Consider the following 27,905-nt stretch of genomic DNA (forward strand, 5'->3'; position numbering starts at 1 on the left):
AAATTTCCAGGGGCAGGTATATCTATGCAAGCAAGAAGCAGGCTAGAGATAACAAGGTTAGTTCAATCAGGGAGGATGAGGCCCTCTTCTAGCAGTTGAGGTGTGAACACCAAGGGAGGAGAAACTGCTTTTGTAGTTGGCTAGCCATTCACAGTCTTTGTTTAATCCTGAGCTGATGGTGTCAAATTTGCAGATGAACTGGAGCTCAGCAGTTTCTCTTTGAAGTCTGGTCCTGAAGTTTTTTTGCTGTAGGATGGCTACCTTTAAATCTGCTTTTGTGTGTCCAGGGAGATTGAAGTGTTCTCCTACACGTTTTTGTATATTGCCATTCCTAATATCTGATTTGTGTCCATTTATCCTTTTCCATAAGGACTGTCCAGTTTGGCCGATGTACATAGCAGAGGGGCATTGCTGGCATATGATGGCGTATATTACATTGGTGGACGTGCAGGTGAACGAACCGGTGACGGTGTGTCTGATCTGGTTAGGTCCTGTGATGGTGTCGCTGGTGTAGATATGTGGGCAGAGTTGGCATCGAGGTTTGTTGCATGGATTGGTTCCTGAGGCCTGGTCTACACTACGCGTTTAAACCGATTTTAGGACCGTTAAACCGATTTAACGCCGCATCCATCCACACTAAGAGGCCCTTTATATCGATATATAAAGGGCTCTTTAAACCGGTTTCTGTACTCCTCCCTAACGAGAGGCATAGCGCTAATATCGGTATTACCATATCAGATTAGGGTTAGTGTGGCCGCAAATCGACGGTATTGGCCTCCGGGCGGTATCCCACAGTGCACCACAATATGACTGATATCCATCGTCACCATCAGCCTTGTGGCAGATGGTACAGTACAGAAGGACTGGTATCCATCCTCATCATCAGCCGATGAGTGCTCCTGGCTGGCCTCCCGGTCATTCCCAGTAGATGGTACAGAACGGCTGGTAACCGTCTTCATCATAGCAACAGGGGGCTGAGCTCCATCAGCCCCCGCCCTTCATGTGTAAAGAAAAGATTCTGTTCTGCCTGGACTATCATAGCAGCGGGATGTTGGGCTCCTCTCCCCCACACTGCTTAATGTCCTGTCTGGACTATCATAGCTGCTGGAGGCTGCCTTCCCCTCATTTTATCTCACTAACAAGTCACTGTTTCTTATTCCTGCATTCTTTATTACTTCATCACACAAATGGGGGATACACTGCAACGGTAGCCCAGGAAGGCTGGGGAAGGAGGGAAGCAACAGGTGGGGTTGTTGCAGGGGCACCCCCTGTGAATGGCATGCAGCTCATCATTTCTGCAGGATCTGACACGGAGTGGCTGTGCTCTCTGGTTCTCTGATACACTGGTTCTCTAGTACACTTGCCCCATAGTCTAGGCAGGACTGATTCTATTTTTAAATACCAAAAAGGAAGGATTGACTCGGGGAGTCATTCCCATTTTTGTCTTTTGCGCCCCCGGCCAACCTCAGCCAGGGGCACCCATGACAGCAGCAGAGAGTACAGTACGGAAGGACTGGTAACCATCATCTTTTTGTCAATTTACAATGGAAGCAGATGGTACAGAACGGCTGATAACCATCTCTACTATCATGCAAAAGCAAATGAATGCTGCTGTGTAGCGCTGCTGAATCACCTCTGTCAGCGGCATTTAGTACACATAGGGTGACAGTGACAAAAGGCAAAACAGGCTCCATGGTTGCCATGCTATGGCGTCTGCCAGGGCAATCCAGGGGAAAAGGGCGCGAAATGATTGTCTGCCGTTGCTTTCCCAGAGGAAGGAGTGACTGACGACATTTACCCAGAACCACCCGCGACAATGATTTTTGCCCCATCAGGCACTGGGATCTCAACCCAGAATTCCAAGGGGCGGGGGAGACTGCGGGAACTATGGGATAGCTACGGAATAGCTACCCACAGTGCAACACTCCAGAAATCGATGCTAGCCTCGGACCGTGGATGCACACCACCGAATTAATGTGCTTAGTGTGGCCACGTGCACTCGATTTTATACAATCTGTTTTACTAAACCAGTTTATGTAAAATCGGAATAATCCCGTAGTGTAGACGTACCCTGAGTTAGAGTTACTATGGTGCAGTGTGCAGTTACTGGTGAGAATATCCTTCAGGTTGGCTGGTTGTCTGTGGGCGAGGACTGGCCTGCCACCCAAGGCCTGTGAAAGTGAGAGATCATTGTCCAGGATGGGTTGTAGATCTCTGATGAAGCATTGGAGGGGTGTTAGCTGGGGACTGTATGTGATGGCCAGTGGAGTTCTGTTGGTTTCTTTCTTGAGTTTGTCTTGCAGTAGGAGGCTTCTGGGTACACGTCTGCCTCTGTTTCCTTATTTCCTCGTGCGGGTATTGTAGTTTTGAGAATGCTTGGTGAAGATTTTGTAGATGTTGGTCTCTGTCTGAGGGGTTGGAGCAGATGCGGTTGTATCTCAGTGCTTGGCTGTAGACAATGGATCATGTGGGGAATAGGACCTTTGGAAGTAGTTTTTGTGGGATAACAGTACAACTGTGCTTTCTGATCATCTTTAATTGTATCTACTTATGTATATACTGGGAAATGGCTTTGCTCACTATATAATACCATATGGCTCTGGCTGGAATATTTATAGCCTCCCTGCTTTCCTCACAACTGGAGACACCATTAGCACACTAGAATCATAGAATCTCAGGGTTGGAAGGGACCTCAGGAGGTCATCTAGTCCAACCCCCTGCTCAAAGCAGGACCAAACCCAACTAAATCATCCCAGCCAGGGCTTTGTCAAGCCTGACCTTAAAAGCCTCTAAGGAAGGAGATTCCACTACCTCCCTAGGTAACCCATTCCAGTTCTTCACCACCCTACTAGTGAAAAAGTTTTTCCTAATATCCAACCTAAACCTCCCCCTCTGCAACTTGAGACCATTACTCCTTGTTCTGTCATCTTCTACCACTGAGAACAGTCTAGATCCATCCTCTTTGGAACCCCCTTTCAGGTAGTTGAAAGCAGCTATCAAATCCCCCCTCATTCTTCTCTTCTGCAGACTAAACAATCCCAGTTCCCTCAGCCTCTCCTCATAAGTCATGTGCTCCAGCCCCTAATCATTTTTGTTGCCCTCCGCTGGACTCTCTCCAATTTATCCACATCCTTCTTGTAGTGTGGGGCCCAAAACTGGACACAGTACTCCAAATGAGGCCTCACCAGTGCTGAGTAGAGGGGGATGATCACATCCCTCGATCTGCTGGAAATGCCCCTACTTATACAACCCAAAATGCCATTAGCCTTCTTGGCAACAAGGGCACACTGTTGACTCATATTCAGCTTTTCGTCCACCGTAACCCCTTTTCTGCAGAACTGCTACCCAGCCATTCGGTCCCTAGTCTGTAGCAGTGCATGGGATTCTTCCGTCCTAAGTGCAGGACTCTGCACTTGTCCTTGTTGAACCTCATCATATTTCTTTTGGCCCAATCCTCTAATTTGTCTAGGTCCCTCTGTATCCTATCCCTACCCTCCAGCGTATCAACCACTCCTCCCAGTTTAGTGTCATCTGCAAACTTGCTAAGGGTGCAGTCCACACCATCCTCCAGATCGTTAATGAAGATATTGAACAAAACCGGCCCCAGCACCGACCCTTGGGGCACTCCACTTGATACCGGCTGCCATCTAGACATGGAACCATTGATCACTACCCGTTGAGCCCGACCATCTAGCCAGTTTTCTATCCACCTTACCGTCCATTCATCCAGCCCAGACTTCTTTAACTTGCTGGCAAGAATACTGTGGGAGACTGTATCAAAAGCTTTGCTAAAATCCAGAAATAGTACATCCACTGCTTTCCCCTCATCCACAGAGCCGGTTATCTCGTCATAGAAGGCAATTAGGTTAGTCAGGCATGGCTTGCCCTTGGTGAATCCATGCTGACTGTTCCTGATCACTTTCCCCTCCTTTAAGTGGTTCAGGATTGATTCCTTGAGGACCTGTTCCATGATTTTTCCAGGGACTGAGGTGAGACTGACTGGCCTGTAGTTCCCTGGATCTTCCTTCTTCCCTTTTTTAAAGGGAATACACTATGCTCAGTGTATTTCATCCTAGCAACAGAGGTGAAAATAAGCTGGTCCGGCCCAGTCTGGCGTACTGGCAAGAGCCAGTATGCCGTGCCGGACCGCACCGGCTTCCACGGTGGGGATTGAAAGGGCTTTGGGCTGCCTGCTGCTGTGGGCAGCCCAGAGCCCTTTCAATCCCGGTCGCGGCTCCAGCGGCTGGGCTGGGGCTGGGATTTAAAGGGCTCAGAGCTCCCCGCGGCTGCGGGCAGCCCAGAGCCTTTTCAATCCCAGCAGCGGCTGAGATTTAAAGGGCTCAGAGCTTCCCGCCGCTGTGGGCAGCCCAGAGCCCTTTGAATCCCGGCCACGGCTCTGGCAGTCAGGCTGGGGCCAGGATTTAAAGAGCTAGGGGCTCCCCTCAGTGGCAGGAGCTCTGGGCCCTTTAAATCCCTGCCCCAGCCCCACAAACCTCAGGGTTCCCCCATCAGCCAGACCCCAGGGGGGCACCCCGCCACCTCTTCAGCAGGGAGCCCTAGTTGATTTAAAGGCCCTGGGTCTCCCAGCCACAGCCTTGCCCAAGGGCCTTTAAATCTTGAGAGGCCACGCCTCTTCCGGATGATGCCGCGCCCCCCTCAGGACTCCAGCAGTATCTATAAATTACTTTCACCCCTACCTAGCAAGGCCATTTTTTGACACTAGTGTTTTAATATTTGTATTTAATCTGGCACAGAACTACATGTGTGTGTTTGTGGGCGGGTCAGGGTGTCTGTTCGCTTTCTGGAGAAACGTTCCCTGGGACCAGGCTGCCAGGCTCCCCTGCCCTGCCCGGCCCGCTTGACAGGGAGGCGCGGGGGGTTCAGGAACGGGCTGGCGGCAGGTTGCTGAGGTAACTCCAGGGTCAGGGACCCACCAGGTGCTCAGCAGAGCAGAGCAGAGCGCAGCGCCGCTCCCTGCGTGGCGGTGAGACGGGGCGGAGCAGCGCAGGGCTGCGGCGAGGGGGCAGCATGACGAAACCTCGCTCTGTGTTTCAGCAGCAGGAAGGCGGAGCCAGGTTTCCCCGGCGCCGCTCGGCAGGCCAGGAGGGGCGGAGAAGGCTATTGCCGCTGTCTGGTTAGCAGCATCCCGACCCTCCGGAGAGAGCAGGAGCCCCCCTAGCAGCAGCTGGCTGGGGGTCGCTGGAGCTTGTCCGGCGCTGGAGGCGGAGCAGAGGTAACGGGGCAGGGAGGGCGGCGGTTTGCTGTGCCCGGCAGCCGCTGGCTCTCCCCGGGGAGGGCGCGCACCGCGTGGCTGGCGGGCAGGGCACTGGGGGAGCTGCTGCCGCCCGCCGCGCTGCTTCCCCTGGAGCGAGCTCCTCCCTGGTTTGTGCCTGGCCGGGGTGTGCTCTGCTCCCCGCCTGCCGGCTTGGGCTCCCCCCGGAGCGCGCCCTCCGGCTGCGGGGAATGGCGCACGCCTGGGGCGGCTGAGCATAAAAGCCGTTTCAGAGGGTGGCATTGGTCACTCGCGTGAAGCATGTGAATGTCTTTCTTTTGTCAGCTTCTCCCGTAGGCCCCGATCCTCCAAACTCTTACCCACCTGCTTAGGGACTGCTCATGGCACATGGCTGGAGGAATGGGGCCTTGCTGTGTGTGTTGCATTAGTGCCTAGAAGACCCGAAGGTTGATGGCCCCATTTTGCTAGGCGATGAATACACAAGAGCAGACACTGGTCCCTACTGAAGTTTGCGGATTAAAGTCCTGATCCTGTAAACTGATTTGTGCGGGCATTTCCCTCGGCCCACAAGGAACCTCAGGCGCTGGGCTTCGTGTGGGCTATGCAATCCTTAAGAGGAGAGGCTTAACTGACTCATTGCTGTGCAAAGCTGTACTCCTAAGAATTGCATCAGAGGAAGACACCAGAATTGCATCAGGCAGAGGATATGAAGAAAGCAGTACGTGTTACTTGGGCTGCGTATCACCGTTGAGACTACTGGGGAAAGGAGGGTTTTTAGATGAAATTTTGATGAATGAAATGGGGTTACCTCCTAGCCCCCCCTAAATTCACTCCATTGTCAAAACATTTGAAAAAAATTGTCCTGCAGTGTTAAAGAGAGACTGCCAATTAGTCAATTAAAAATAAATTGAAAGTAGTTTTGAAGTACTTACATCTACCTCTGAGTCTGCCTGCCAATTTTTGTGGCTTGGCAACTCCATTTCCGTTTTCTGTTCACAATCCCCCCCCCCGTGTCGCTGTGTGGAAGACCCACACAAGCAATAGAGGAAATACAAAATAGTGAAACAGCTGAATTGACTATGCAGAAAGTACCGTCAAATACACAAAGTAAATAAGAGGAAAAACACGTTCTTCTGTTTTTCAGTTTATCTCTTTTAAAATAGGGTATGTCTTCACTAGCGATGTTAAAGCGCTGCTGCGGCTTTCTCCCAGTGCTGTAAAAAAATCCACCCCCACGAGGGAAGTAGCTACCAGCGCTGGTGCACTGTCTATACTGTCACTTTATGGTGCTGAAACGTGCAGCGCTCGGGGGTGTTTTTTCACACCTCTGAGCGAGACAGGCCAGAGGCTTGGTAATTGTTTAAAAAATTAAAGAAATCCCAAACACTCCCCCCACCCTACTCAATGGACTGAAGAATGTTTTTTTAAGTTAAAAGGGTTGCTTGAACTGTTTGTACATTATATATGATGGAACACAAAATAGACATGGTGTAGAATCAAGCAGGTGGGTTTATTATGCACAGTGCTGTGTCACCTTGCTTATTAGTCTCAGAGACACTGGCAATCAATTGATTACAGTAGATTATATGGATTTTCCATGGGTGGAGGAAAGTGACGGGGTAGGTAGTCCCAAACCCCTGGATAGGTCTAGCAGCAAGACAAAATAAGCACAGTAGCCAGTAGTCAAAGATTACATAATGTCTCTGCCCATGGTTTCAGGTTAGTACTTCAAACAATGTATAAAATAAAATATATGTTGAATTCTGATTTTGGGGTTCATAGGAATGAAGTAGCCCTTCTGATTGTCCAACAGGTACATACCCAGGGGCTAAAACAAAAAGACATTTGAAAAGTACATGGCAGTAGAAATTGTTTTTCAGTTGCTCATTTGTGCTTTTAAAGGCGGGCACTGGTATCGGTGGGAAGCAGTAGGGAGGATGTTATATCTCATACTGACATGTTTGAATCTTTTCCATAAACTCAAGGTTGATGTGTGGGAAGAACATCTTCTACAGAAAGAATGGACCAGGCATAATAGGCCTCTTTCATTCCTTTGGTCTGTTGCAGCTTCAGATAAAGACACCAATTATGGCTCCCCACCTGGCTTTTTGCTGACCAAGCTTATTTTAGCAAAAAGCAAAGTTGTCTTTTGTTTGCTCTGTCTTTCTTAGCTAGTATTGTTCACTGTTTACTAGGTCTCTGGCCTCTTGGCCAAAATCTGGACTTCGTGCCTGTAAAAAGAACTAACCCAGTCTATATCAGGTTTTTACATAAACAGCACATGGATTCTGGCCCTTCAATATACATGTGATTTTAATAATGACCATTAACAAGGAAAACAGGAATAAAAATATTGCATATGTGGAAAATGTCTGTTTTCCAGATACACCTTGACATTTGGAATGTTTTGACTTGAGTGGTTAATTTCATAAGTTAGATTCACTAGATACACCTCTACCTCGATATAACGCGACCCGATATAACATGAATTCGGATATAACGCGGTAAAGCAGTGCTCCGGGGGGGCGGGACTGTGCACTCTGGTGGATCAAAGCAAGTTCGATATAACACGGTTTCACCTATAATGCAGTAAGATTTTTTTGGCTCCTAAGGACAGCGTTATATCAAGGTAGAGGTGTATTTGCATTTGCCAGCAAGATCTTTTAAGAGTCTTCAGTCAAATTATCTAAACTTAGGGTAACTAAAGCTCTTGCTTATCAGACTCAGAAAGTCAGGTATGTCTGCCAGGTTAGGATCAAAACTAATTCCTACTTCTTGACCATATCTGATCAACCTATGATACTGTACTTGAAATATGAATTTGTGCTCTGTAAGCAAGAAACAACTAAAATAACCCACAAACATATTTACTGTATCTAAAACTGAGCTTAAACCTAGTTTCTTGGGCTGTGCAAGGTATACTGAAGTTTTCTTTCTGGGTTTTGTTTTTAATCAACCTTCTATCAACAAGGCCTAAAAAAGTTATTCTTCATAAGACAGTGTTCAATTATTCATATTCAGTAAATTAAAATATGCTTCCTAGGTATCTGTTGTAGTTAAAACACGTATGATGACATATCTTTCTGTTAACAGGTTCTTCATTTTAAGTAGCTGTGACACAGCCTGCAAGAGATTTCAAAATGTGTGGTATCTGGGCCCTTTTTGGAAGTGATGAATGCCTTTCTGTCCAGTGTCTAAGTGCCATGAAAATAGCTCACCGAGGTCCTGATGCATTTCGTTTTGAAAACGTCAATGGCTTCACCAACTGTTGTTTTGGTTTCCATCGTCTGGCGATTGTTGATCAATTATATGGCATGCAGCCTATTCGGGTGAAGAAGTTTCCATATTTATGGCTATGTTACAATGGAGAAATCTACAATTTCAGACAGGTAAAAAAACCAAAAAACTGTGATCTGTAGTAACTCAGTGCTGGTGAAGATTTGGAACTTCTCTAAAACACTGGACTAGAATGTCAGAGTAAATCAAATGATGCAACTTCAAAAACAAACTGTTTGGGTGAAAATCTGGAGTCAATTCATAAGTACATGAGAGAGACTCACAATACAATAGTCCTTCAAATATTTATAGTAAATAGTGACTATGTATAAATGGAAAGAGGAAAAATAACTTAGTAAAGAAATCTACTCCAATTTTAGCTTCCAAGGGGTAAGCGCATAGACAGTGCTTACTAATAAAGAATTTGGGAGTTAGAAAAAAAAATGTAAAATCCCCTCTCCCCCTCCTTCCTCCCCCCCACAAAAAGTCCTCTTAAATTTGGTATTCTGCAGATTATTTTGGGGGAGCTCTTCTGCTGTCCTAGTGTATATTTATGTTTCTGCTTAATCTCATCATATCAGATGAGGTAGGACATGTCTTAAATATTCTTAATATAGATCAATACAGTGTTCACGATGGGCCAGATTTTCAAAAGTATTTAGGCACCTAAAAATGCAGATAGGGATCTAGTGGAATTTTCAAAACCACCTAAACAGGTTAGGTATCTAAGGGTATGTCTACACTTAAAGCGACGCAGCTGTATTGCTTCAGTGTAAATGTGCACTGTAGCAACGGGAGGGGTTCTCCTATCGCTGTAGTTAATCCGTCTCCCTTAGAAGTGGTAACTAGGTTGACGGAAGAATTCTTCTTTTGACATAACCCAGGGGTTAGGCCTGCATAGCTGCGTCTCTCAGCGGTGAGGATGTAGCTATGCTGATGTAAGTTCCCAGTGTAGACCAGTCCTGAATCTCATTGAAATGATTGGGTGTTGGATACTCAACTTAGACATCTAATGGGATTCTCAAGAGTGCCTATCTACATCTTTAGGTACCTAAATACCTTTTGAAAACCTGGCACCATGGCCTTAATTTATTGTCTGGTTCTACCCATATCCTTAAAGTTATGCACGTTCATAAGTACCTTCCTGAATCCAGGCCTATATATAGTCAGTGACACCAGCATGTTAAATATGGAATGTATGGGTAAATAGCAGCTGTGATTGTTAGCAGAAGGCCCAACTCTGTAATGCTAACTCAGTCAAGCTCCCACTGATGTCACTGGCAGTTGGACGAACTAAGTGCTGCAGAGTGTGGCTTCTTCAGTGTCTGATTTTTGCAGTAAGCTACTGAGAATCATCCAACATACTGCAGAGCAAAGCAATGCTGAGTCCCTTGTGTCAGCATTCTGCAATACTTGCTGTGTTCTACACTATGTTATGGTCATTTTCAGTAGCACTTACTGCTTTCTAAAAACAGACTCTGAACATGAGTCTGCAGTTCTTAATCAGGCAAAACTTGCATTGCCATCAGTGGGAGTTATAAAATGATGTGTGCACTGATGTAGTTTTAAAAACAATTTGAGTAAAGACATTGATTTCCAGTTGGCAAGTATGTTTTTGGAGCTTATTTGTTAAAGAACCATAGGTGAGCTCCATGGTGACCAATGCCAAAATTCCCTTTGGCTTCAGCGAGGCCAAGATTTCACCTCATGATTTAAAAAGTATTATTAAATTATCAAAAATATAGTGATAGCAACTGTAAAAAAGGATACTGTCTTACAGGTTATTTTTAGATGATTTTCTACCATCCAGTAGATGGTTGAAATATTTTTTAAAAGTAGCACAACAAGGGCATGAAGCATACTCATGAGTCATGGCTGTTAAACTTCTGGCATCTGAAACTGCTTTTTTTTTGCTTATGGAAGAATCTTAAATTTCACCGAACAAATGTTGGTTTGTTTAACTGGAGGAATTAAAATTGGCAAAATGAAATTCTCAGGTCAAAGTATTATTCTTGTATTACGATGGTATTGTATAATTGAAGCAAATATGGTTAATTTCCAAAGGGCTTCAGAATTATTAATGAATTCAGCAACCCACACCCCTTTAAGGTAGATAAGTATTATTGTTCCCATTAAGAGATTTAATTTTAGATTAAGTGAGCTCAGTGTCTCTCAAAATCAGACACAGGGTGTCTCAAATTTTACACCCAGCAACTGAAGCACACACAATTTTAAGCTACCTTTGAAAATTTGTCCCTGAAGTGAGTTGCAGAGGAAGTTAGCGGCAGAGCTGCAAATAGAATCCAGATAGACCTGAAACACAAGTGTATCCTTACCTTTGGTTAAAATCACATGTATATTGAAGGGCCAGAATCCATGTGCTGTTTATGTAAAAACCTGATATAGACTGGGTTAGTTCTTTTTACAGGCACGAAGTCCAGATTTTGGCCAAGAGGCCAGAGACCTAGTAAACAGTGAACAATAAACTATAAAGTTTTCAAACTCTTATTCACAAAGTAATCTATATTCTTTTTTTAATTGCAAGTAAGTAAATGTTCCTTTTTATTTTAAGTAAAAATGAATGCAGTCAGTGTCTGTGAATGCTAATCTCTTTTTCTTTCTAATTATTTTCTTTAGCTGCAAAAGCAGTTTGGATTTGAATATCAAACTTTAGTAGATGGCGAGGTAATCCTTCATCTTTACAACAGAGGAGGAATAGAGCAAACAGCCTCCATGCTAGATGGTGTGTTTGCATTCATCCTGCTGGACACTGCAAACAGGAAAGTGTTTCTGGGAAGAGATACATATGGAGTCAGACCATTGTTTAAGGTGCTGACTGAAGATGGATTCTTGGGTGTCTGTTCTGAGGCAAAAGGTAAAATCAATAAAGTTCAATAATTTAGTAATCAACTTCATCATACCGCTGTTGAGTCAAAATATAAAAAGTCTTGGAGGAACACAAATTTCATTCTCTTGATGATCGTTAAGGATATATAAAAATGAACAACAAAATTATTGGTAATTGAATCTGGTTAGTATAAAATCATGTGGTTCCCATTTGTTTTTAAATGTAAATAGAACTCAAGATAGACATTTTATAAAATAGGAAGACTTTTTGAAGTTGAATAAATGGCCTTTTAACATAGCTAAAAATCAATTTATCTACTTTTACATAGTTATGACTGCCAGGTATCTTTATCTGATTTCAGAAAATATTTGAGGTCTTGATTGTGATCAATCTCAATTAGACCTGATACTTCCACCTAGGGAGACCAGACAGCAAGTGTGAAAAATTGGGACACTTTTTTTTTTTTCTTCTTGAGTGTAAGAGGGGAGAGGTGGAGAGGGGTATAGTTGCCTATATAACAAGAGAGGCCAAACTTACTGAGCCTCTGAGCCGTATACAAGAGGTTAGAGAGCCGCAAGACGTGCACAACCTGACCTGCTGGGCGATGCCTGCTGTGATGCGGGGCTTCTGCACCAATTTGCCCCCACCGCCCACTGGGCTAAAGCCCCTACACCCCCTCCCCCCCCTTGCAGGGCAGAAGCCCCTAGTCCCACCACCCTGCCACAGGATAAAAGCCCTGAGCTCCCCTCTGCCCACTCTTAGAGGGGGGTACGTTGGGGGCTCCGGGAGCTGCACTTTAACTGTAAAAGAGCCACATGCGGCTCACGCGCTACAGTTTGGCCACACTTTCTAAGACAAAGGCCCTAATATCAGGAAGGTCCTGATAACATTGGGATGTCTGGTTACTCTACTTCCACCCGTTTTGTTTTTCTAAAAATAAAGATGAAATGCTGGAACCATAGACATTAATATGTATAAACACTATCAAACTAGGATAGGAAGGGAGTTTATTTGAACAAGATACAAATAAATCTCGTCTCCTCACATTTACCCTTGAACTGCTGTATGTGTGTTTTTGTTATTGGCATCCAAATTAGCTCGATCATTGTAATGATGCAATCTCAGAGACTCAGTCCTACAGTCTTTTTTTATTTGTGCTTAACTGCCTATGGTATTTTTTTCCCCAATAAGGGCTCCTGGATTCAGCTCTCAGTTCCCTTCTGTATCACTGCTGAGAGAACTTGATGTTTTGAAATTCAGCTGGCTATATCCAAATAACCATGTGGGACGTTCCCCGTTCAGTTTTTGCAAAATACTCCCTGTGATTTCACCAGAAGTTTGACATGTAGAATTAAAGTAAAATATGGCCCTTGGCAATTTTAGTGCAAGTCTGATCCTGAGGCCTTTATTAGAAACAACATATTCAGGTTCTGAGTCTATAATTGTAATTATGGAATTGCTAAATTGATATAAAAATTACTTATTTTAATATCAACTCTGTAGTGACTTTGGCCACTTACTGATTTTTGTTAACCTCTTTTAGGTTTTATATGTAAATTTGTTAATTTCTCTCTTTCAAGCTCACACAGGCAGTAAATGTACTGCACTTGACCCTGTCACTGTCTTCAATTATGCCATATTTTCCCTAAAACATCCCAGTAGTAAAATACTACTTAGCAGTTAGAAGCTGAGTTATAGTAAAGTTTGCCCTGTGCTGCACTGAGACCTGATCCTGTGTCATGCAAGTCAATGGGAGTTTTGACACTGACTTCAATAAGCACAGGACCAGCCCCTTTGGTGCATTAGGGGACAAAGTGAGTGCCAAGAGCCTCTTTCCCCACACAGGCAACAAGGTAGGTAGGGTTTCTCCATAGAGTTAAAAGATAATATGGTAGCCTCTGAACCATGACCCCAGTGAGGTTGTTGTCTGTTGTTTTGGTGGCTTGATCATAGCTAGATGGGGGTATCATGTGCTGCATGCTGCTGTTAGCAGCAAGTGCTAGTTACAGGGCACACCCTATCTATGTTTGCAGTTCACTTTGTTGCAACTCTAAAACATGTCTCAACCCAATCTGTTGTTGGCAGGACTCCTGCACCAGAGGAGGTCTCAGGCAGCATATTTTTTTTTCTCATCATTGTACCAGCCAGGGCTATTAGACTATAATAGATAATCTGGAGAAAAATATTTTGGTTCTAATTTTAAGCAGCTCAGGAACTATGGTGAGGGGCATGGTAAATACTCAGAAACTCCTGAAAATTTCTTCTCCATATGTTTTCATGTCTGCAGGTCTTGTCAACTTAAAGCACTCCATGTCCACTTGTCCTAAAGTGGAGCCTTTTCTTCCGGGACACTATGAAGTGTTGGATTTAAAACCATCTGGCAAAGTTGCATCAGTGGAACTGGTAAAATTTCATAGCTGTAAAGATGAACCTCTGCATGCTGTTTATGATACAGTGGAAAATCTGCCTGCAGGTAACACAGCAAAGAACTGATTTTTATAACCTTGTTTTAAATTAATCAGAATAATTCATTACTTATTTTTTCATGAACATGTAACATGTATTGTGTGGCGTAAGTGGTAGAATTATTTGGCAAAGAGCTGAAAAGAAACCTTATACTGTACGGGTGTGATACTTGGGAGCTCTCTTTGTGTGTGACTGCCTGCGAATATATTGGAGCTCCTGCATCCTTGTCTGAAATTTATTTGATAGCAAAGAATGTTGTATTCTTATTTAGTTTAGTCCAGCAAAGCCTTAATGGAAACCCCTGAAACAAAGCTATTTGCTTGTTTCCTGTTGTGGCAGGTTTGGATCTTGAAACCGTGAAAAGCAACATTCGGCTTCTGTTTGAAAATGCTGTTAAAAAACGTTTAATGAGTCACCGAAGAATTGGCTGTCTTTTGTCAGGTAAGTAGCACAACTTAGAATGATTATACTTTTCTTCCCTGCTCTCTTCTCTTGTTATGCTCATACAAAGCACATGGGATCTTTTCAGGAGAAGGCAAATACACCGCATTTATTGAAAATACAAGAGTTAGCATATGCTACACTCTCTCTCTCTCCTCCCCCCCTCCCCCTCTGCCACTTGATGTTTATAGTTACCAGTCTGTTGTATCTTGAGTTAATTTAAATTGAGCACGAGTGAGGAGCTGGGCTCTTGTCAGTTGTGATCCGATGCTCCGAGGCTTTGCAGGACTGAACCCAGAGTTCCATGGAAAACACCCCAGCTTTGTAGTTGTAAATTCCCATTTGAGTTGATGCATTTTGCAATGTCATCCTGTAATCATTAGTCCTTAAATGGTGTTAATCTTGGGGTTTTCTGCTGTTATCATTTGATGGTTATTGCCGGGCTTCCCATCGTTATCTTCTATTTGTTGTCTCGCCTTTGGGGGTGCCTGCCTCACCTCTGAGGTCATCAATGTTGCTAACATGTTTAGCATTGGATACAATGGATGTTTTCTGATTGTCTCCTGGTCTTTCCAAATCTCTCACTTTTTCTTGACGATCTGGAATTTGTGATGGCTTTCATACCTTATCTTTTTCTGATGCATGCATTCCCCATTCACACAAACAATCTCTTACAGAAACCTTCAAAGGTATACAGACAGCATTTTATATTCAACAGAATACATTGTAAATCAAGCCTTGCTAAATCTTATAACTAAAACACTTCACATTGGGGCTTCAGGCGCTCAACATTTCTTCTAATCTCCTTAACATAGATACAATACAAGATCCTGTTTCTTACTTACTAAAACCGTAAAACAAAGAAATGTATATTTAACTAGAATGCCTAATTTGTAAGACATATAGGAAACCATAGTAGACATTATAACTTATTGTAAAACTAAAGAGTGACCATAATTAGTTGTTCTGGTCTGTCATTCCTTTCTGCTATTCAAAAAGGGTGTCTGACAGGGTAAAATCAAATCATACATTAATTCTCATAGTACAATTATAAAATCCTGCTCCTACACTCCCTCTCCCCTCCCCCTCCAAATAAATAAATAAAGTGCTTACTTACTCTGGTCTGTCTGTGATGCATCTAAAATAAGAGGACTTCTAATGTACTTTTTCTACCTACCAAAAATTTTAACAGAAATTTGAAGGAATTTTTGAAAATTGTTGTGGTCTTTATTGAGCTTTTTACTATATTATTATACCTAATGGAACCTGAGCTGGGATGTTGGATTGCAGAGTGCCTGGCCAGCTTTCACTAAGAAGATACAAAACCAACACTTTAATCAGTGCCAATCCAATGTACTCATAACATTATAGGGGTTTTTAGTGAGGGTAAATATTTTATAAAAATGAGACATTGCTGTACTATTACAAGGTAAATCTATAGAGAGGCTTCTGCATACTCCAGAAAAGAGGGGAAGTTGGAAAATTGGGTGTGGAGATGGTTTCTTTTCTGCCTTTCACCTCCCCTCATGTATGTTTGTGGGGGCAGAGAGGGAGAAGGCATGTCCTGTGTGTACTGACTTAGGGGTATCTGGGCCAAAACTAATACTAACTTTTCAAAGGGGGTAATCTAAAGTCCAGAAGGAAGTTCAGTGTCTTGGCTGGGAGGCAGTGTTCTTTAGTGGTTAGGCATTTACTGTAGAATCCAGGTATCTGCTGTCTAGTCTTGGGTCTGACATTTGATTCACTACAGTTTTTTTTTTTTAAAGGAGTTCTTACTGACAGTTAGAGTTAAGGTAGGTTGTGCATGTGTGTATGCATGGCATAATGACACATGTTCACTATGTATCTTATTGTATTGGAATGAGGCAGGGCTCAATAGAAGCCATTATTAGTTTGACAAGTGCTGCTAACTCCTTTCATTTACCTACATAAAAGCTGGGAAGGGTATTATGGTGCTAGGGATGGGACAGTGTCCATCTTTCTCCCCTGCCCCTCCTCCCCCCCCCCCCCAAAAGAAAACTCGAGCCAAAACTATTTCAAAATGCAAAGTTCTCAAGTTACAGCAGCATAGTCAAATCTCCATAAATACAATCTAGGTGCACACTAATTGTGTGTTATTTATACAACTATTGCCCTGTACATGCAGTTTCAACAGTGTGTTTTACCAAGGGATGTGGCAGTAAATGAGATAAGCACGAAGAGTTGTACATTGTGCTTTTAAAATGGCAAGAAGGATAGTGAAGCTGAGGGTGGGTGTGCCAGATGGCTGGAATGGTAGCTGCAAGCAGAAGAGAGAATTGGGGACTGTGAGCAGGCCAGAACTGTCAAAGCTGAGGGAGCAAGTAGAATCTTAGGGAGAACGATTGTTAGCAGTAGGTGGAAGCATAGTCATGAAGGAGATGAGAACAGTTTTGTATTTGGGGGGGTGGGAAATCAGTCCAATCTTGGCAGGATGGGCAGAGAGAAGGTATGTTTATTTGGAATCATTATACCACCATGGAAGATCTATTTGTGTATTAAGAAAAAATTAGTTGCGGTTCCTGGACAGCACATAAACTAGTAATTGCTACTACAGCTGTTTCACTGAAATTGTACAGTGCCGTCTTTTTCTTCTAGAGCTCTGTTCCACCCTCATTTGTACATCGTGTCTTGGATTCACACACAATTTAAAAAGCAAGACCTATGTAAATCATGTTTCCATTGTACAGGTGCTTGTACCTTAAAAACATAACAAAATAAATTGTTTTGCTGATAGGGGGCTTGGATTCCAGTTTGGTTGCTGCGATGCTCCTGAAACTGATGAAAGAAGCAAGCGTCAATTACCCTTTACAAACCTTTGCCATTGGAATGGAAGACAGTCCTGATTTATTGGCTGCCAGAAAGGTATAGTAATATTTTTGTCTTCCGTTACAGTTAGTGTGCTCAAGCTGAATAGAGAATACTGCTTTTACATTACCTGTATAAGGTCACAATGTGTCCTGGATGTAGTCTTAATCCTCTTTTGGATGGAATCAGAATTTTTGGTAAAACTAAGTTTGCACAGCATTGGTTTTGCTGCTTAATTAAATCTTAATTAAATTACAGAAATAGGTTGGTTTTATTTTTGTTCTTATGTATTTTAAAAATCTTTTTGTGACCAAAACTGTCACTGAGTTATTACTACAAGGGACAGATCCAGGGAGTTCTGCCATAATACCAGGAGTGGGTAAAATGTGCTTTTGTTGCAGGCATGATTGGGTGGGCAAAAAAAAACCAGACTGCAGAAATTTGTGGGACATCACTAAATGGTTTCAGCATGATTTGTTTTATTTTTTTTAATGGTAAAAATTGTTTTTATAATATATAAAAATATTAACTTTTTTTTTTTTGGTAGCATGGGAGAATCTGTCTTTCTTGCAGGATCTAAGGTTTTTGCGGGGGGGGAGGAGGATAAAAATGTAAGAAAAAATGTGTGAGCAGGTGGAAGTGGGTATTGCGGGAAGGTATGGGAACAGGATTAAAAAAATAGTCTCACGCAGGGCTCTGCTGCAAGGGCCATGCTTTCAAAGATTCCTCAGTTCTGCCCCCATTTGTGGCTGAGTCCAAGGCTAAACCACTAAACTTTTAGATCCTGGAAGAATCACTGGAAGTGTCTCGTCTAGCATCTGCGAGTGTGTTAGTTGCCAATGAACTTGTAGTTTAGACAAATATTTTGGGGGGGGCACTGTGCTGTGTTTTAGGCCATGTCGTAATTAAAAAAAACAAATGTCACAGCCATTACAGAGTCGACTGTACTTTGTGTAAACATTGGGGTTAGAATAAATTGTAATTTGGGAAATATTTTCCACTGCAGTTTATAGTGGATATCCATTTTATTTTCTTCCTGTCTTAATCAGTTATGTAATTTTTGTTGCAGAAGAGCGCTGGCATTTTAGTGATGTGTTGTGGATGTTTGCAAAGCACTTTGGGTTAAAAGGCAAGTTAGTAATGTAATCTGTTATAAACAGGTAGCTGCTTATATTGGCAGTGAACATCATGAAGTAATATTTAATTCTGAAGAAGGCATTCAGGCATTAGAAGAGGTTATTTTTAGCTTGGAAACATATGATATTACAACAGTAAGAGCTTCAGTTGGTAAGTTTTTTGTTTTTTTTGTTTTTTTAATATACACTTACTAAGTATTGTTTTACACAAAAGGTATTACCCTTGTATACTGTCTAACATCAGAGAGGACCTGGGAGCCAGGAACCCTGATTTCTATTTCCAACTTTGTCATTGTCTCAGGGCTTTTCTGCACAAACACTTATTTCATGGTGTAATAAATTTCATGGGATGTAAATCTACGCACTAACAGTTCCTAGTTGTCTTTGATCTATTCTTCTTTGAAACAGGAGTAAATCAGAGGTCACTAGGGAACTGTTAATGCATGGCAGCAGGGTCCACGCAGACACTTATTTGTGGTAGGCTAGCGCAGGCTAGAATTAGACTACAGTTTGTGGTGAACTAAATGTTTTTGTAGACAAATCCTGCATGTGGGACCATGGCAAGTTATTTGTCTTACTGGTAAGACAGGTATAACAACATTTACATTCCTTTGAGGTTTATTGAGGCTTTGAGATCCTTAAATGAAAGACAGATTCAGATTTTAAGGCCAGAAGGAAATATTAGATCTAGTGTGACCTCCCGTAAAACACAAGCCATAGAATCTCATCCATTTACTCCTGTTCTGAACCAAAAACTTCATGTTTGGCTAAAGCCTGTCTTCCAGAAAGGCAGGCACAGTTTTGTGAATTCAAAATATACGTACTACTTTGCCATAACAAATATGGAAACAAATAATTTTTCCAATTTTTTTCACATTTGTTTTGCATTCAAATGTGATTTTAGTATGACAGTGTAGTAGAATTCCTTGAAATAAACACCTGTTAATGAACTCGGTCTTCAAAAAAACCAAACAAAAAATAAACAAAACCAAAATTATTCTATTACTAAATCATGTGGAAAGGTTCAATGGGGAGAAGGCTGAATTCATTGTATGTATATGAAGAGAATAGAGAGAATTTATTAGTACAGTGCTTTGGAAATGAAATGGACTATACAGTATAACTGTTAAGATAAACTTACAGCAGTAATAAATATTTGATTGGTTATTTTTATTCTTACAAACATAAACCTTAATTCAGGAAAATATCCTTATTCAGGATAGCACTCAAGCATGTGCTTAACTTTAAGCGTGTACTTAAGTCCAACTGACTTCACTGGGACTTAGCTTTCCTGAATCAAGGCCACTTATAGATATATTTTTCCCTTCAATTGTTTGAGTTTTAAGGACTAGTTATAGGAAAGCATGCACCATGGGAACAATTTAGATACAGAAAATATACCTAAAATGATATGTTAGTGATATTTTAATGGCATTGAAAGGCAGAAAGAGTTGCTGCTGTTTGTGGATTTCAACTGTTTCCCCCTCATTTCTAATATGTAAGAGAAGCACTGAAACAAAATCAAAATGACTGTGTAGGCTGTACTTCTGAAGTCAGAATTTTGTTCAGTTATAACTGAATTTACAATAACTTTGTAAATCTGATTTTATTGTTTTAGGTATGTATCTGGTTTCCAAACACATACGCAAGAAAACAGACAGTGTGGTCATTTTCTCAGGGGAAGGCTCGGATGAGCTTACACAAGGCTATATTTATTTCCATAAGGTAACATCATCATTTTGTTCACAAAGGAAAAAGGGTTCTTGTTTGTGCATGCCCATATTGGACCACAATAATCAGAAAAGAGTCCTTGGAATACATTAATTCTTTTTGGTGCTGGTACTTTATATCTACTTACAAGTAAATAATGTATTAAAGTGGATAAATAAGTATTCAAAACCCCATCTTGCAAACACTTTTGCACACAAGCTGTTGTGCATGTGAGTACAGGCAAGTTGCATCTTAGGCGCATTTAACATGCACGAATTCAGCTTTGCGCAGTCGGCAAAAACAGGGGAAAAAAAGAAAAATAACACTATAAAAACTGCATCTGTAGTGTGGGCGATTCCGCCCGCCATTCAACTCAAGGAGTGTTTCACTATATACGGTTTTTGCTGTATGCGCTAGGTGCGGAACAGAACCCCCGCGTAAAATGAGACTTGCCTATAATCCCACTGAAGTCAAATAATACAGTTTTAAGAGAACATCACCCGCTGTGCCCAGGGTCCAGACATTTCCTTTTTCCTCCTATTATAGAATCTTCCTTTTGGAGATTATGCATTTTTGTAATAATTTTAAATTCAAACATTTTTTTTCTACATTTTTAAAAGCAAATTTAGAGTTGGTTAAGGTGCCAGCTGGAGACTGAAGAACAGATCTTCAGCAGTGTAAATAGCTCACTGAGTTCCATGAAGCTCTGATACTTTCCATCATCTGACGATCTTCTCATTAATTCCTCTGTTTGGGACAGTCCTGTCATAGTGCAGGTTTTCCCCATACTTTCCTGCTAATGTGTGTGCCAACACTGACTTGCAGAGACCACTTCTAAGGGTAAACAAACAGTTCAGTCTTCTTTCCCGGCAGTTCTTGGCCTCTGTACTGAGACTGCCAAGTGTGAAGTCAAAGGAGCTATGCTGATTTACATTAGATGAGAATCTGGCCTAAACATTTTATACTTTTTGTGCAACAAATATCACTTACATCCTCTTGGCTTGTGGTGAGAACTGTCATAGTAACAGTTATACAATCTTAAAAAAAAAAAATCAGCATCTCCATGTAACTGCTTCCAAAACAAATTTTATTGAGGAGGTTCATTATTTGAGTCCTTAGGGCCCTGTTCTGAGATCGCATATGGCCTTCTTGGATTTCTGAGAAATTTGAATAGAAAGAAGACACTGGGGCAGTTTTGTCCAAATCCCCGTAGAATGTGTTGTAGCTTTTGGGAAATACACAGGGCACATGCTATTTGTACAGTATTAGAGTAAGCCCATGAGAATGAGCGTGCATGTTGCGTGTTTCTATAAAAGTGAGGAAGGTTGGGGAAAGGAGTCCTAATCATCCAATTGTATGTATTCTCCTCAAATGTTTGCAGATTGTGAAATAAGTTGGCCTGCAGTGTAAATTTATGTACCGGTTGCTTTAACATTCATGCCCTAAAAGTGTGTAGCATATCATTGTACTATGGAATACGCAGCAGAGTACAACTTCTTCTTCTGTGCAAAGAAATCACTGGAAATCCATATATGCTACAGAAAATTCTCAAAGTAGCAATACAGCCATGCAATATACATGTGTGCACTACGTATGCATGTATGTTACAGGCCCCGTCTCCTGAAGAAGCTATGGAAGACAGTGAGCGGCTTCTGAGAGAACTCTACATGTTTGATGTACTTCGTGCAGACAGAACTACTGCAGCTCATGGGTAAGGCCTGTTTAGGCTCCCACAGACCACAGTTACACATGTAGTTTAAGAATCTAAGTAGACTAGAATCTTAAAGATCTTGCTGTCCTCTGTGAAATTACAAACATCTGAGCAGTGGTGCATTTGGTAGCATGTAGAGGGAAATATTACCCTCAATTGCCTTCATCTATAATTCAGTATTTTTTAAGGGACATGTGTGTTAGCTGTTTATTGGTGGGACCAGGATCTGGCCATAAAAGCTCGTGTGAGCAGGAAAGCAATATCCTTTTTTGTGGTTTCATGTAAGAAAAAACAAACAGAAAAAGATACTCGTTAAAAGTCTCCGATAGAAGGCTGGAGAAAGTATAAAGCTACATACCAAGATTAAATTGGATTTGTATCCTGAAGGAATCCAGGTGGAGCATTCATAGCATTGTGCATAACTGATCATATCAAATGCACCAGGTTGCTATTCTGCCAATTGATGCAGGAAAGGCCTTTGTCTAGGAGGAATGATCTTTGTTGTGAGCAGTACAAAATATTTACTATATTTAGAAATGTTAATATTTGAGGGGTGGGGGAATGGCCCTTTGTGACCAAGATTAAAATCAGAAAGTTTTAAAAATAACTAAAGTAATTAGGCAATATGTTTATATACATTTTGGACCTCTGGCATAAACAACAGGGATGCATCTGAACATTAAGGAATGGAAACTGGAAGGAAAAAAAAAGGAAATAGAGTATTAATAAAGAAGCTGGATAGATATAAAGGGAAGGAGGATCTTGTGACTAAAACATGAGACTTGGGCAGTCAGGAGATCTGGGCTCTGTTCTTGGCTCTGCCGCAGATTTGTGCAACCATGAGCAAGTTTCTCCATTTTAATAATGGGGAGACTGCATGTTGCGCTGATGACTGGCTGCTTACTCAGGTTTGTTTATTTTCATACTTTGAATTGCCTTTTGCTTGAAGAGCTGCAAGAAATTGCCTTTTCTTGTTATACAGAAGTTTGTGAAATGCTTTATAGAACAATTGGAAAGACAAGATCCCTGCTCTGATAACTTCTAGTTAAATGTAGATGTGATGTGAGAAATAGGGGTAACAGTCAGTATGAGGGATTGGGGGCAAAGAAGTATAAACAGTTAAAGATGCCTATCACCTGCAAAAAATATATAGCAGCAGATTCTCATTTATGCACATTGAACATTTCAATGTGCATAAATGAGATATATAGCAGCAGATTCTCATTTATGCAAATCTTTGGCTGAAACTGAAAAGCCCTAACCTCTTACTCGGTATACAAGGGTAGGAAGTTCAAGCCTCTGCACTCAAATATTACTGAACCATAGTCGTTCTTCAAGGGCATACTGCACGTTACCTGCAGTAGGTCTTTAATTATTTTGTGAGGAGAAAAACTAAGAATAATAAACTCAGGTTTGGAATGCACCAAGTTACACTGGACCACTTCCCCAGCTGACTTTAAGTGTAGCTACACTGACTTGCACTGGCTGAGGTCCTGGCCCATTACGTTACATGCTTTAAACTAACATGCCCTGCTGCAAGTACAGGAGTGATTGATGCAGTTCCTTGCTTCCAAAGGCAAAATTCTTATCAACACATTTGTCACCTCAAATATGAAGTCTTAGAAATGATACTAGTTATCTGGCTCCACAACATATTGGGCCCGAACATAAGCAGTAGAGGGCTCAGTGCTTCTGCACATGGAACTCTTGCAGAAGTTAATGGAAATTCTGCATGAGAGCATTGCAGAACCATTATAAATGACTTTATGGTTTCCACAGGTGCATCTTTATTGCTATTATGTTTGAAAGCTAAACTCAGGTATGCTTTTGCGTGAAACAGGCAACTTGCTGGTTTTTGACAGATCTTTTAGGATTACAGGATTTTTTTCCAGTGTTTATATGCAAAATGCATCGTTTTATGGAGATCTTTGTGGAACCTACTGTAGGAATTCCTACATTTTTGCATGATATCAAACTTTCCAATAGATGGCAGCATACACTGTGACAAAATTCTTGGACTTTTTTGGGTGATAAATACTGTGCAGATGGTTTACTGGATTGTCCAAATTGATTAATTGGAAATTAAATTTTGAGCATAAGTAAAATATTCATATATTAAAGTACTAAGCCTTGTATTCCTTCTGCTGTTCAAAATAAATGGATGTTAACAGTTCTGGAATTCTAAACTAATGTGTCTTGGGGTTGATGTAGTATGTTTTCTAATTTAATTTTTTTTGTTTTGTTTTTTAGTCTTGAACTGAGAGTCCCGTTTTTGGATCACAGGTTTACTTCTTACTACCTATCCCTGCCAGCAGAACTCAGAATTCCAAAGGTATTCAAACCTACACAGCACCCAAAAGGCATATTGAAGATTAAGGTTGTGATCCAGCAGAGCATTAAGCAGGAGTAATCCTATAGAATTTAATGGTATTGTTCACATGCTTGATTGCTTTACTGGATTGGTGCCAATGGCCTGATCTTTTTATTGAATGGGCTTCAAAAGGGGAAGATGTGTTTTAAAAATCTAGCCTTAAAAATTGTCTTGTAGGGTTTGTTACACTTAGGTTCCTAACATTCACAGCATTGTTATGTGTCCTATCCATAGGATGGAATTGAAAAACATCTCTTGAGAGAATCGTTTCAGGATTCCAACTTGCTTCCGAAAGAAATACTCTGGAGACCCAAAGAAGCCTTCAGTGATGGTATAACATCTCTCAAGAAGTCTTGGTTTTCAATTCTCCAAGATCATGTTGATCTCCAGGTACACCTATTTATGTTAATTATTGCTTGTTATCTACAGTACCATATGCTTTCATGCTATGTTTTAAAGCCATTGCAGGTATATTAGAAATTGCATAAGCCAATGAAAGGTGGAATTTGCACATAGTCCAGAATATAAATATTTGAGTTGAAGTTCTTGAATTGCCATTTGTTCAAGAATATTACAGGAGTAAGATTGTTTTGAAGAAATGAAAGTACTTCAGGGTATGAAAACTGTTGTAGTGTGAGGTGAAATTTTCGATGGAAAGAAACGATAAAATCTCATGAACAGGACTGTGAAAGGCAGTTGATATGCTTAAGTGAAGGAAATAGCTGGATTGCAAATATATGTGTGTGTTTAATTTATGGATAAACTTGCTGGATTCTGAGTTTCATGTGAGAAATGAATGCTGCAGCTGTGGTACTGTGGGAAATCCTTCAGTTTAGGGCAGCTGCTGTAGTTTATACATTTATAGCACCTCTACCTGCTGTTCCCAGTTGCAGAGTTAGTGCAGTGTCAATTTTTGGTAGCCACACTTGGTTGTAGCATAGCTAGGCCCTTTTTGGAGCTGAAATCTCTTCTTACCGAGTCGGGCAGTGTAACTGCAGCTACACTTGCTTAGCACAGGGGATTGTGTGTAAATGATCACTAGTGGTAAAACGTAGTGCCCACCTTACGCTAGCCTATGGGTGAGATTCACCTCTGTTGGTGCCAGTGCAGTTTACACCCTTGTACTACCGGGAAAGCTGCCCTTGTTGAAATGGAGGCTGCAGGAGACTTGGCCTCTGCACTCCCACTCCTGGGGTACTTTCTGCCACTGGAAGCCTGCAGACTGGGTTGTGCTGATTGGAGTGAATTGGGGTCCATTGAATGCAGGCAGAGGAGAGAACCTGTACTGGTAGCCTGAGCTTGCTCAGAATCATTCAAGAGAGAGAGAAAGGCAGGAAGGAATTGGGGAGATACTTTAGTAAGTTTACTAGAAAAGAATCTTAGCTTTAAAAAAGTTGACACCTACTGTGGTGCCAGAAACAATATTGCACTAATAGGGCCATTTATGAGACTAATTATCAATAAAGTTGTGCAGATCAGGCTCACCTTGAGCTCAGGTGGAGCTATGTGCACATCCTAGGGCAGAATTTCACTTTTTAGAAAGCTTTTAATCTCTTTCTGGAATTTAAGGAACGGTAGAGTTAATGGTAAATCCTACTACACTGAGATGATGGTATTTCGACTGCAGCTAATGGTCTGGTGAATAATTTATAAAGCAGCTTCACAGATTAATTTTTATTTCACTCTTGCCCATAGGTTGATGACCTTTTGCTGGAAAAGGCAGCAGAGAAATTTCCTTTTAATCCTCCTAAGACTAAAGAAGGTTACTACTACCGCCAGATCTTTGAGAAGCACTACCCTGGGCGAGCTGACTGGCTTTCCCATTACTGGATGCCAAGATGGATTGAAGCTACAGATCCTTCTGCTCGCACATTGAAACATTACAAATCAGCTACCAAAGAATAAGCATTCCAGTAATTTTGAAACAGAAATTACTTGTTACCAAATGGCTCTATCTGCGCTAAAGCTGGTCATGCACCCAATAGTCTAAAGAATATTCTAAATGGATTTGGACAGTGGTATTTAAGATGGAAAAAGCACTTTTTAGCCAGTATAATAGTGTGAAATTCACCCCACTGCAGAGGGCTTGCACAAAGACCTCTGCCTCACTTAAACTACAACTCTGGTCTGAAAAACTATTCTGTGAAAAGGGCACCATCTTGCTTAGCAGTTCTGCCCCTTGTTCATACTCAGTCAGACTGGCTGACTTCAGTTACAAACATACATGTATTTTTAACATAAAGCCTCCTTGGAAGACTTGAATGGCTCATATGATGTGTGTTCTCCCGAATTTCACTTTGGGGGGTATAAAATGAGCATTTATGGACTGGACATTCTGTCTAGGCTCCTGTGTTTAAAAACTGTAGCATTCATGCGGTTACTGTAGACATGGGCAAGATCTACAGAGATTTGCAAATTCCTACAGGTACAGAGAGGCACCTAGTAGAATTTACAGAAGTGCCTAAGCAAAGTCAATGGGAGGTAGGTATCTAACCTGCTTAGGCACTTCTGAAAATCCCACTACATTCTCATTAGGCACTGGTGGGTATGTCTACATAGGGATAAAAAACCTGCAGCTGGCCTGGGTCCACTGACTCAGGCTCCAGGACTGAAAAATAGCTGTCTAGACATTCAAGCTGGAGCTCGAGTTCTGGGACCCTGCAAGGGTGGAACATCCCGGAGCTCGGGCTGGAGCCTGAGCCAGAATGTCCACACAGCAATTTTTAGCCCTGCAGTCCCTGCCAGCAAACCAAGGCCAGCCATGGCCATGCCGTGGGACTTTCATCCTGCATTAACATATTTGAAATATCTTTGTAGATCTGGCCTGTCTATACATATAGTGGTAATGGGTTTGATATAAGAATTTGAAACATGGAATAAAATTGGCCAGTTATATCCTTTTTGTTTCTACCTCAAGGGCTTGATTTTTGAAAGCTGTATGGGGTTTTAACTTCATGATTCCTATTGATTCTAATGTGAAAAGTGGCTACACACCTGCACAACATTTGGGGAAATTTAGGAGTGAGAATAAAAAGTGTCACAAGGGAACGCGCAAGTAAGTGGAACCTCTGAGATATTGCTGGATCCACCCTGAACTCCTTTCTCAGGCACAACACATACATTGGGATAGGTTCTGGCTCCTACTCAGCGCTCATATGCTATTCTAGCAGCATATAGTGGCAGTACAGGAGCCACAACTGGTCAAAGAATTCACCAGTAAGTAAGCAGCCCTATTCCGCCCCTTTCCCAAGACCTGATGTAGTGGTGGATTTGGGGGTAGGTCCGTAGTGCACAGACCCATAGAGGAGCCCACAGGCAGCCTAGGATGGGCTGCAGTGAGTTAAAGCTGCTGTAGGTTGCTATAAGTTGTGCTGGGATCTGTTTTGAGTGCCAGAGCAGCACCCCAGAATCCAGAAGGGTCTGCTTGCTTTATGCTTTGCTTTATGTACTGGACCTCTTGGAGCCAAATCACAGAATCCTACTCCCTAGAATTCAATGGGCATTTTACCTGAGTAAGGACTTCAGGATTGGATTCTTTGTCTGAAAGAAAATTTAGTTCTTCCTAAACAATGAGAGGTTTTTTTACATACCCTTGTAGCATAGCAAATGCATTTCTACATAGCTCACTATTCCACTAGTAAATTGTTTGAATGGGATGTTTTTAAAAATGGGTTTTATATAATGACGATCAATAACTACACTGTTCATGGATTAGCTGACAAACTCCAAATTGCATACTAAATTTAGAAAACCTCTAAGACAGAACTTTGATTTTTTTTTAACTAAAAACTGCTGATATTGAATAGAATATCAGAGAAAAATGGAGGCTTAAAATGAAGCACTAGGGTGCTTTGTAAAATGTCTGAGTGTTTGAAGAGAAATTGAGC

General features: G+C 41.8%; 1 protein-coding gene across 4 annotated transcripts; it reads left to right on the forward strand.

Annotated features, from left to right (window-relative positions):
• The first annotated feature begins 4,705 nt into the window (after positions 1–4,705).
• ASNS (asparagine synthetase (glutamine-hydrolyzing)) lies at positions 4,706–26,918 on the forward strand. 4 transcript variants are annotated; one of them, XM_045006855.1, is made up of 13 exons: positions 4,706–4,910; positions 5,056–5,233; positions 8,327–8,622; positions 11,147–11,384; positions 13,645–13,830; positions 14,163–14,264; positions 17,020–17,147; positions 18,251–18,377; positions 19,845–19,951; positions 21,547–21,647; positions 23,898–23,979; positions 24,253–24,408; positions 25,714–26,918. In XM_045006855.1, the coding sequence occupies exons 3-13, from the start codon at positions 8,374–8,376 to the stop codon at positions 25,921–25,923; spliced, it is 1,686 nt and encodes a 561-aa protein (XP_044862790.1). In that variant the 5' UTR covers positions 4,706–4,910; positions 5,056–5,233; positions 8,327–8,373; the 3' UTR covers positions 25,924–26,918. The 4 variants fall into 4 exon arrangements, with proteins under 4 accessions (XP_044862790.1, XP_044862791.1, XP_044862792.1 ...); XM_045006856.1 differs by having other exon boundaries at positions 5,059–5,233; XM_045006857.1 differs by lacking the exon at positions 5,056–5,233.
• The last annotated feature ends 987 nt before the right edge of the window (positions 26,919–27,905 follow it).

Source organism: Mauremys mutica, chromosome 2 (genome assembly GCF_020497125.1).
Source record: "Mauremys mutica isolate MM-2020 ecotype Southern chromosome 2, ASM2049712v1, whole genome shotgun sequence".
Classification (NCBI taxonomy): Eukaryota; Metazoa; Chordata; order Testudines; family Geoemydidae; genus Mauremys; species Mauremys mutica.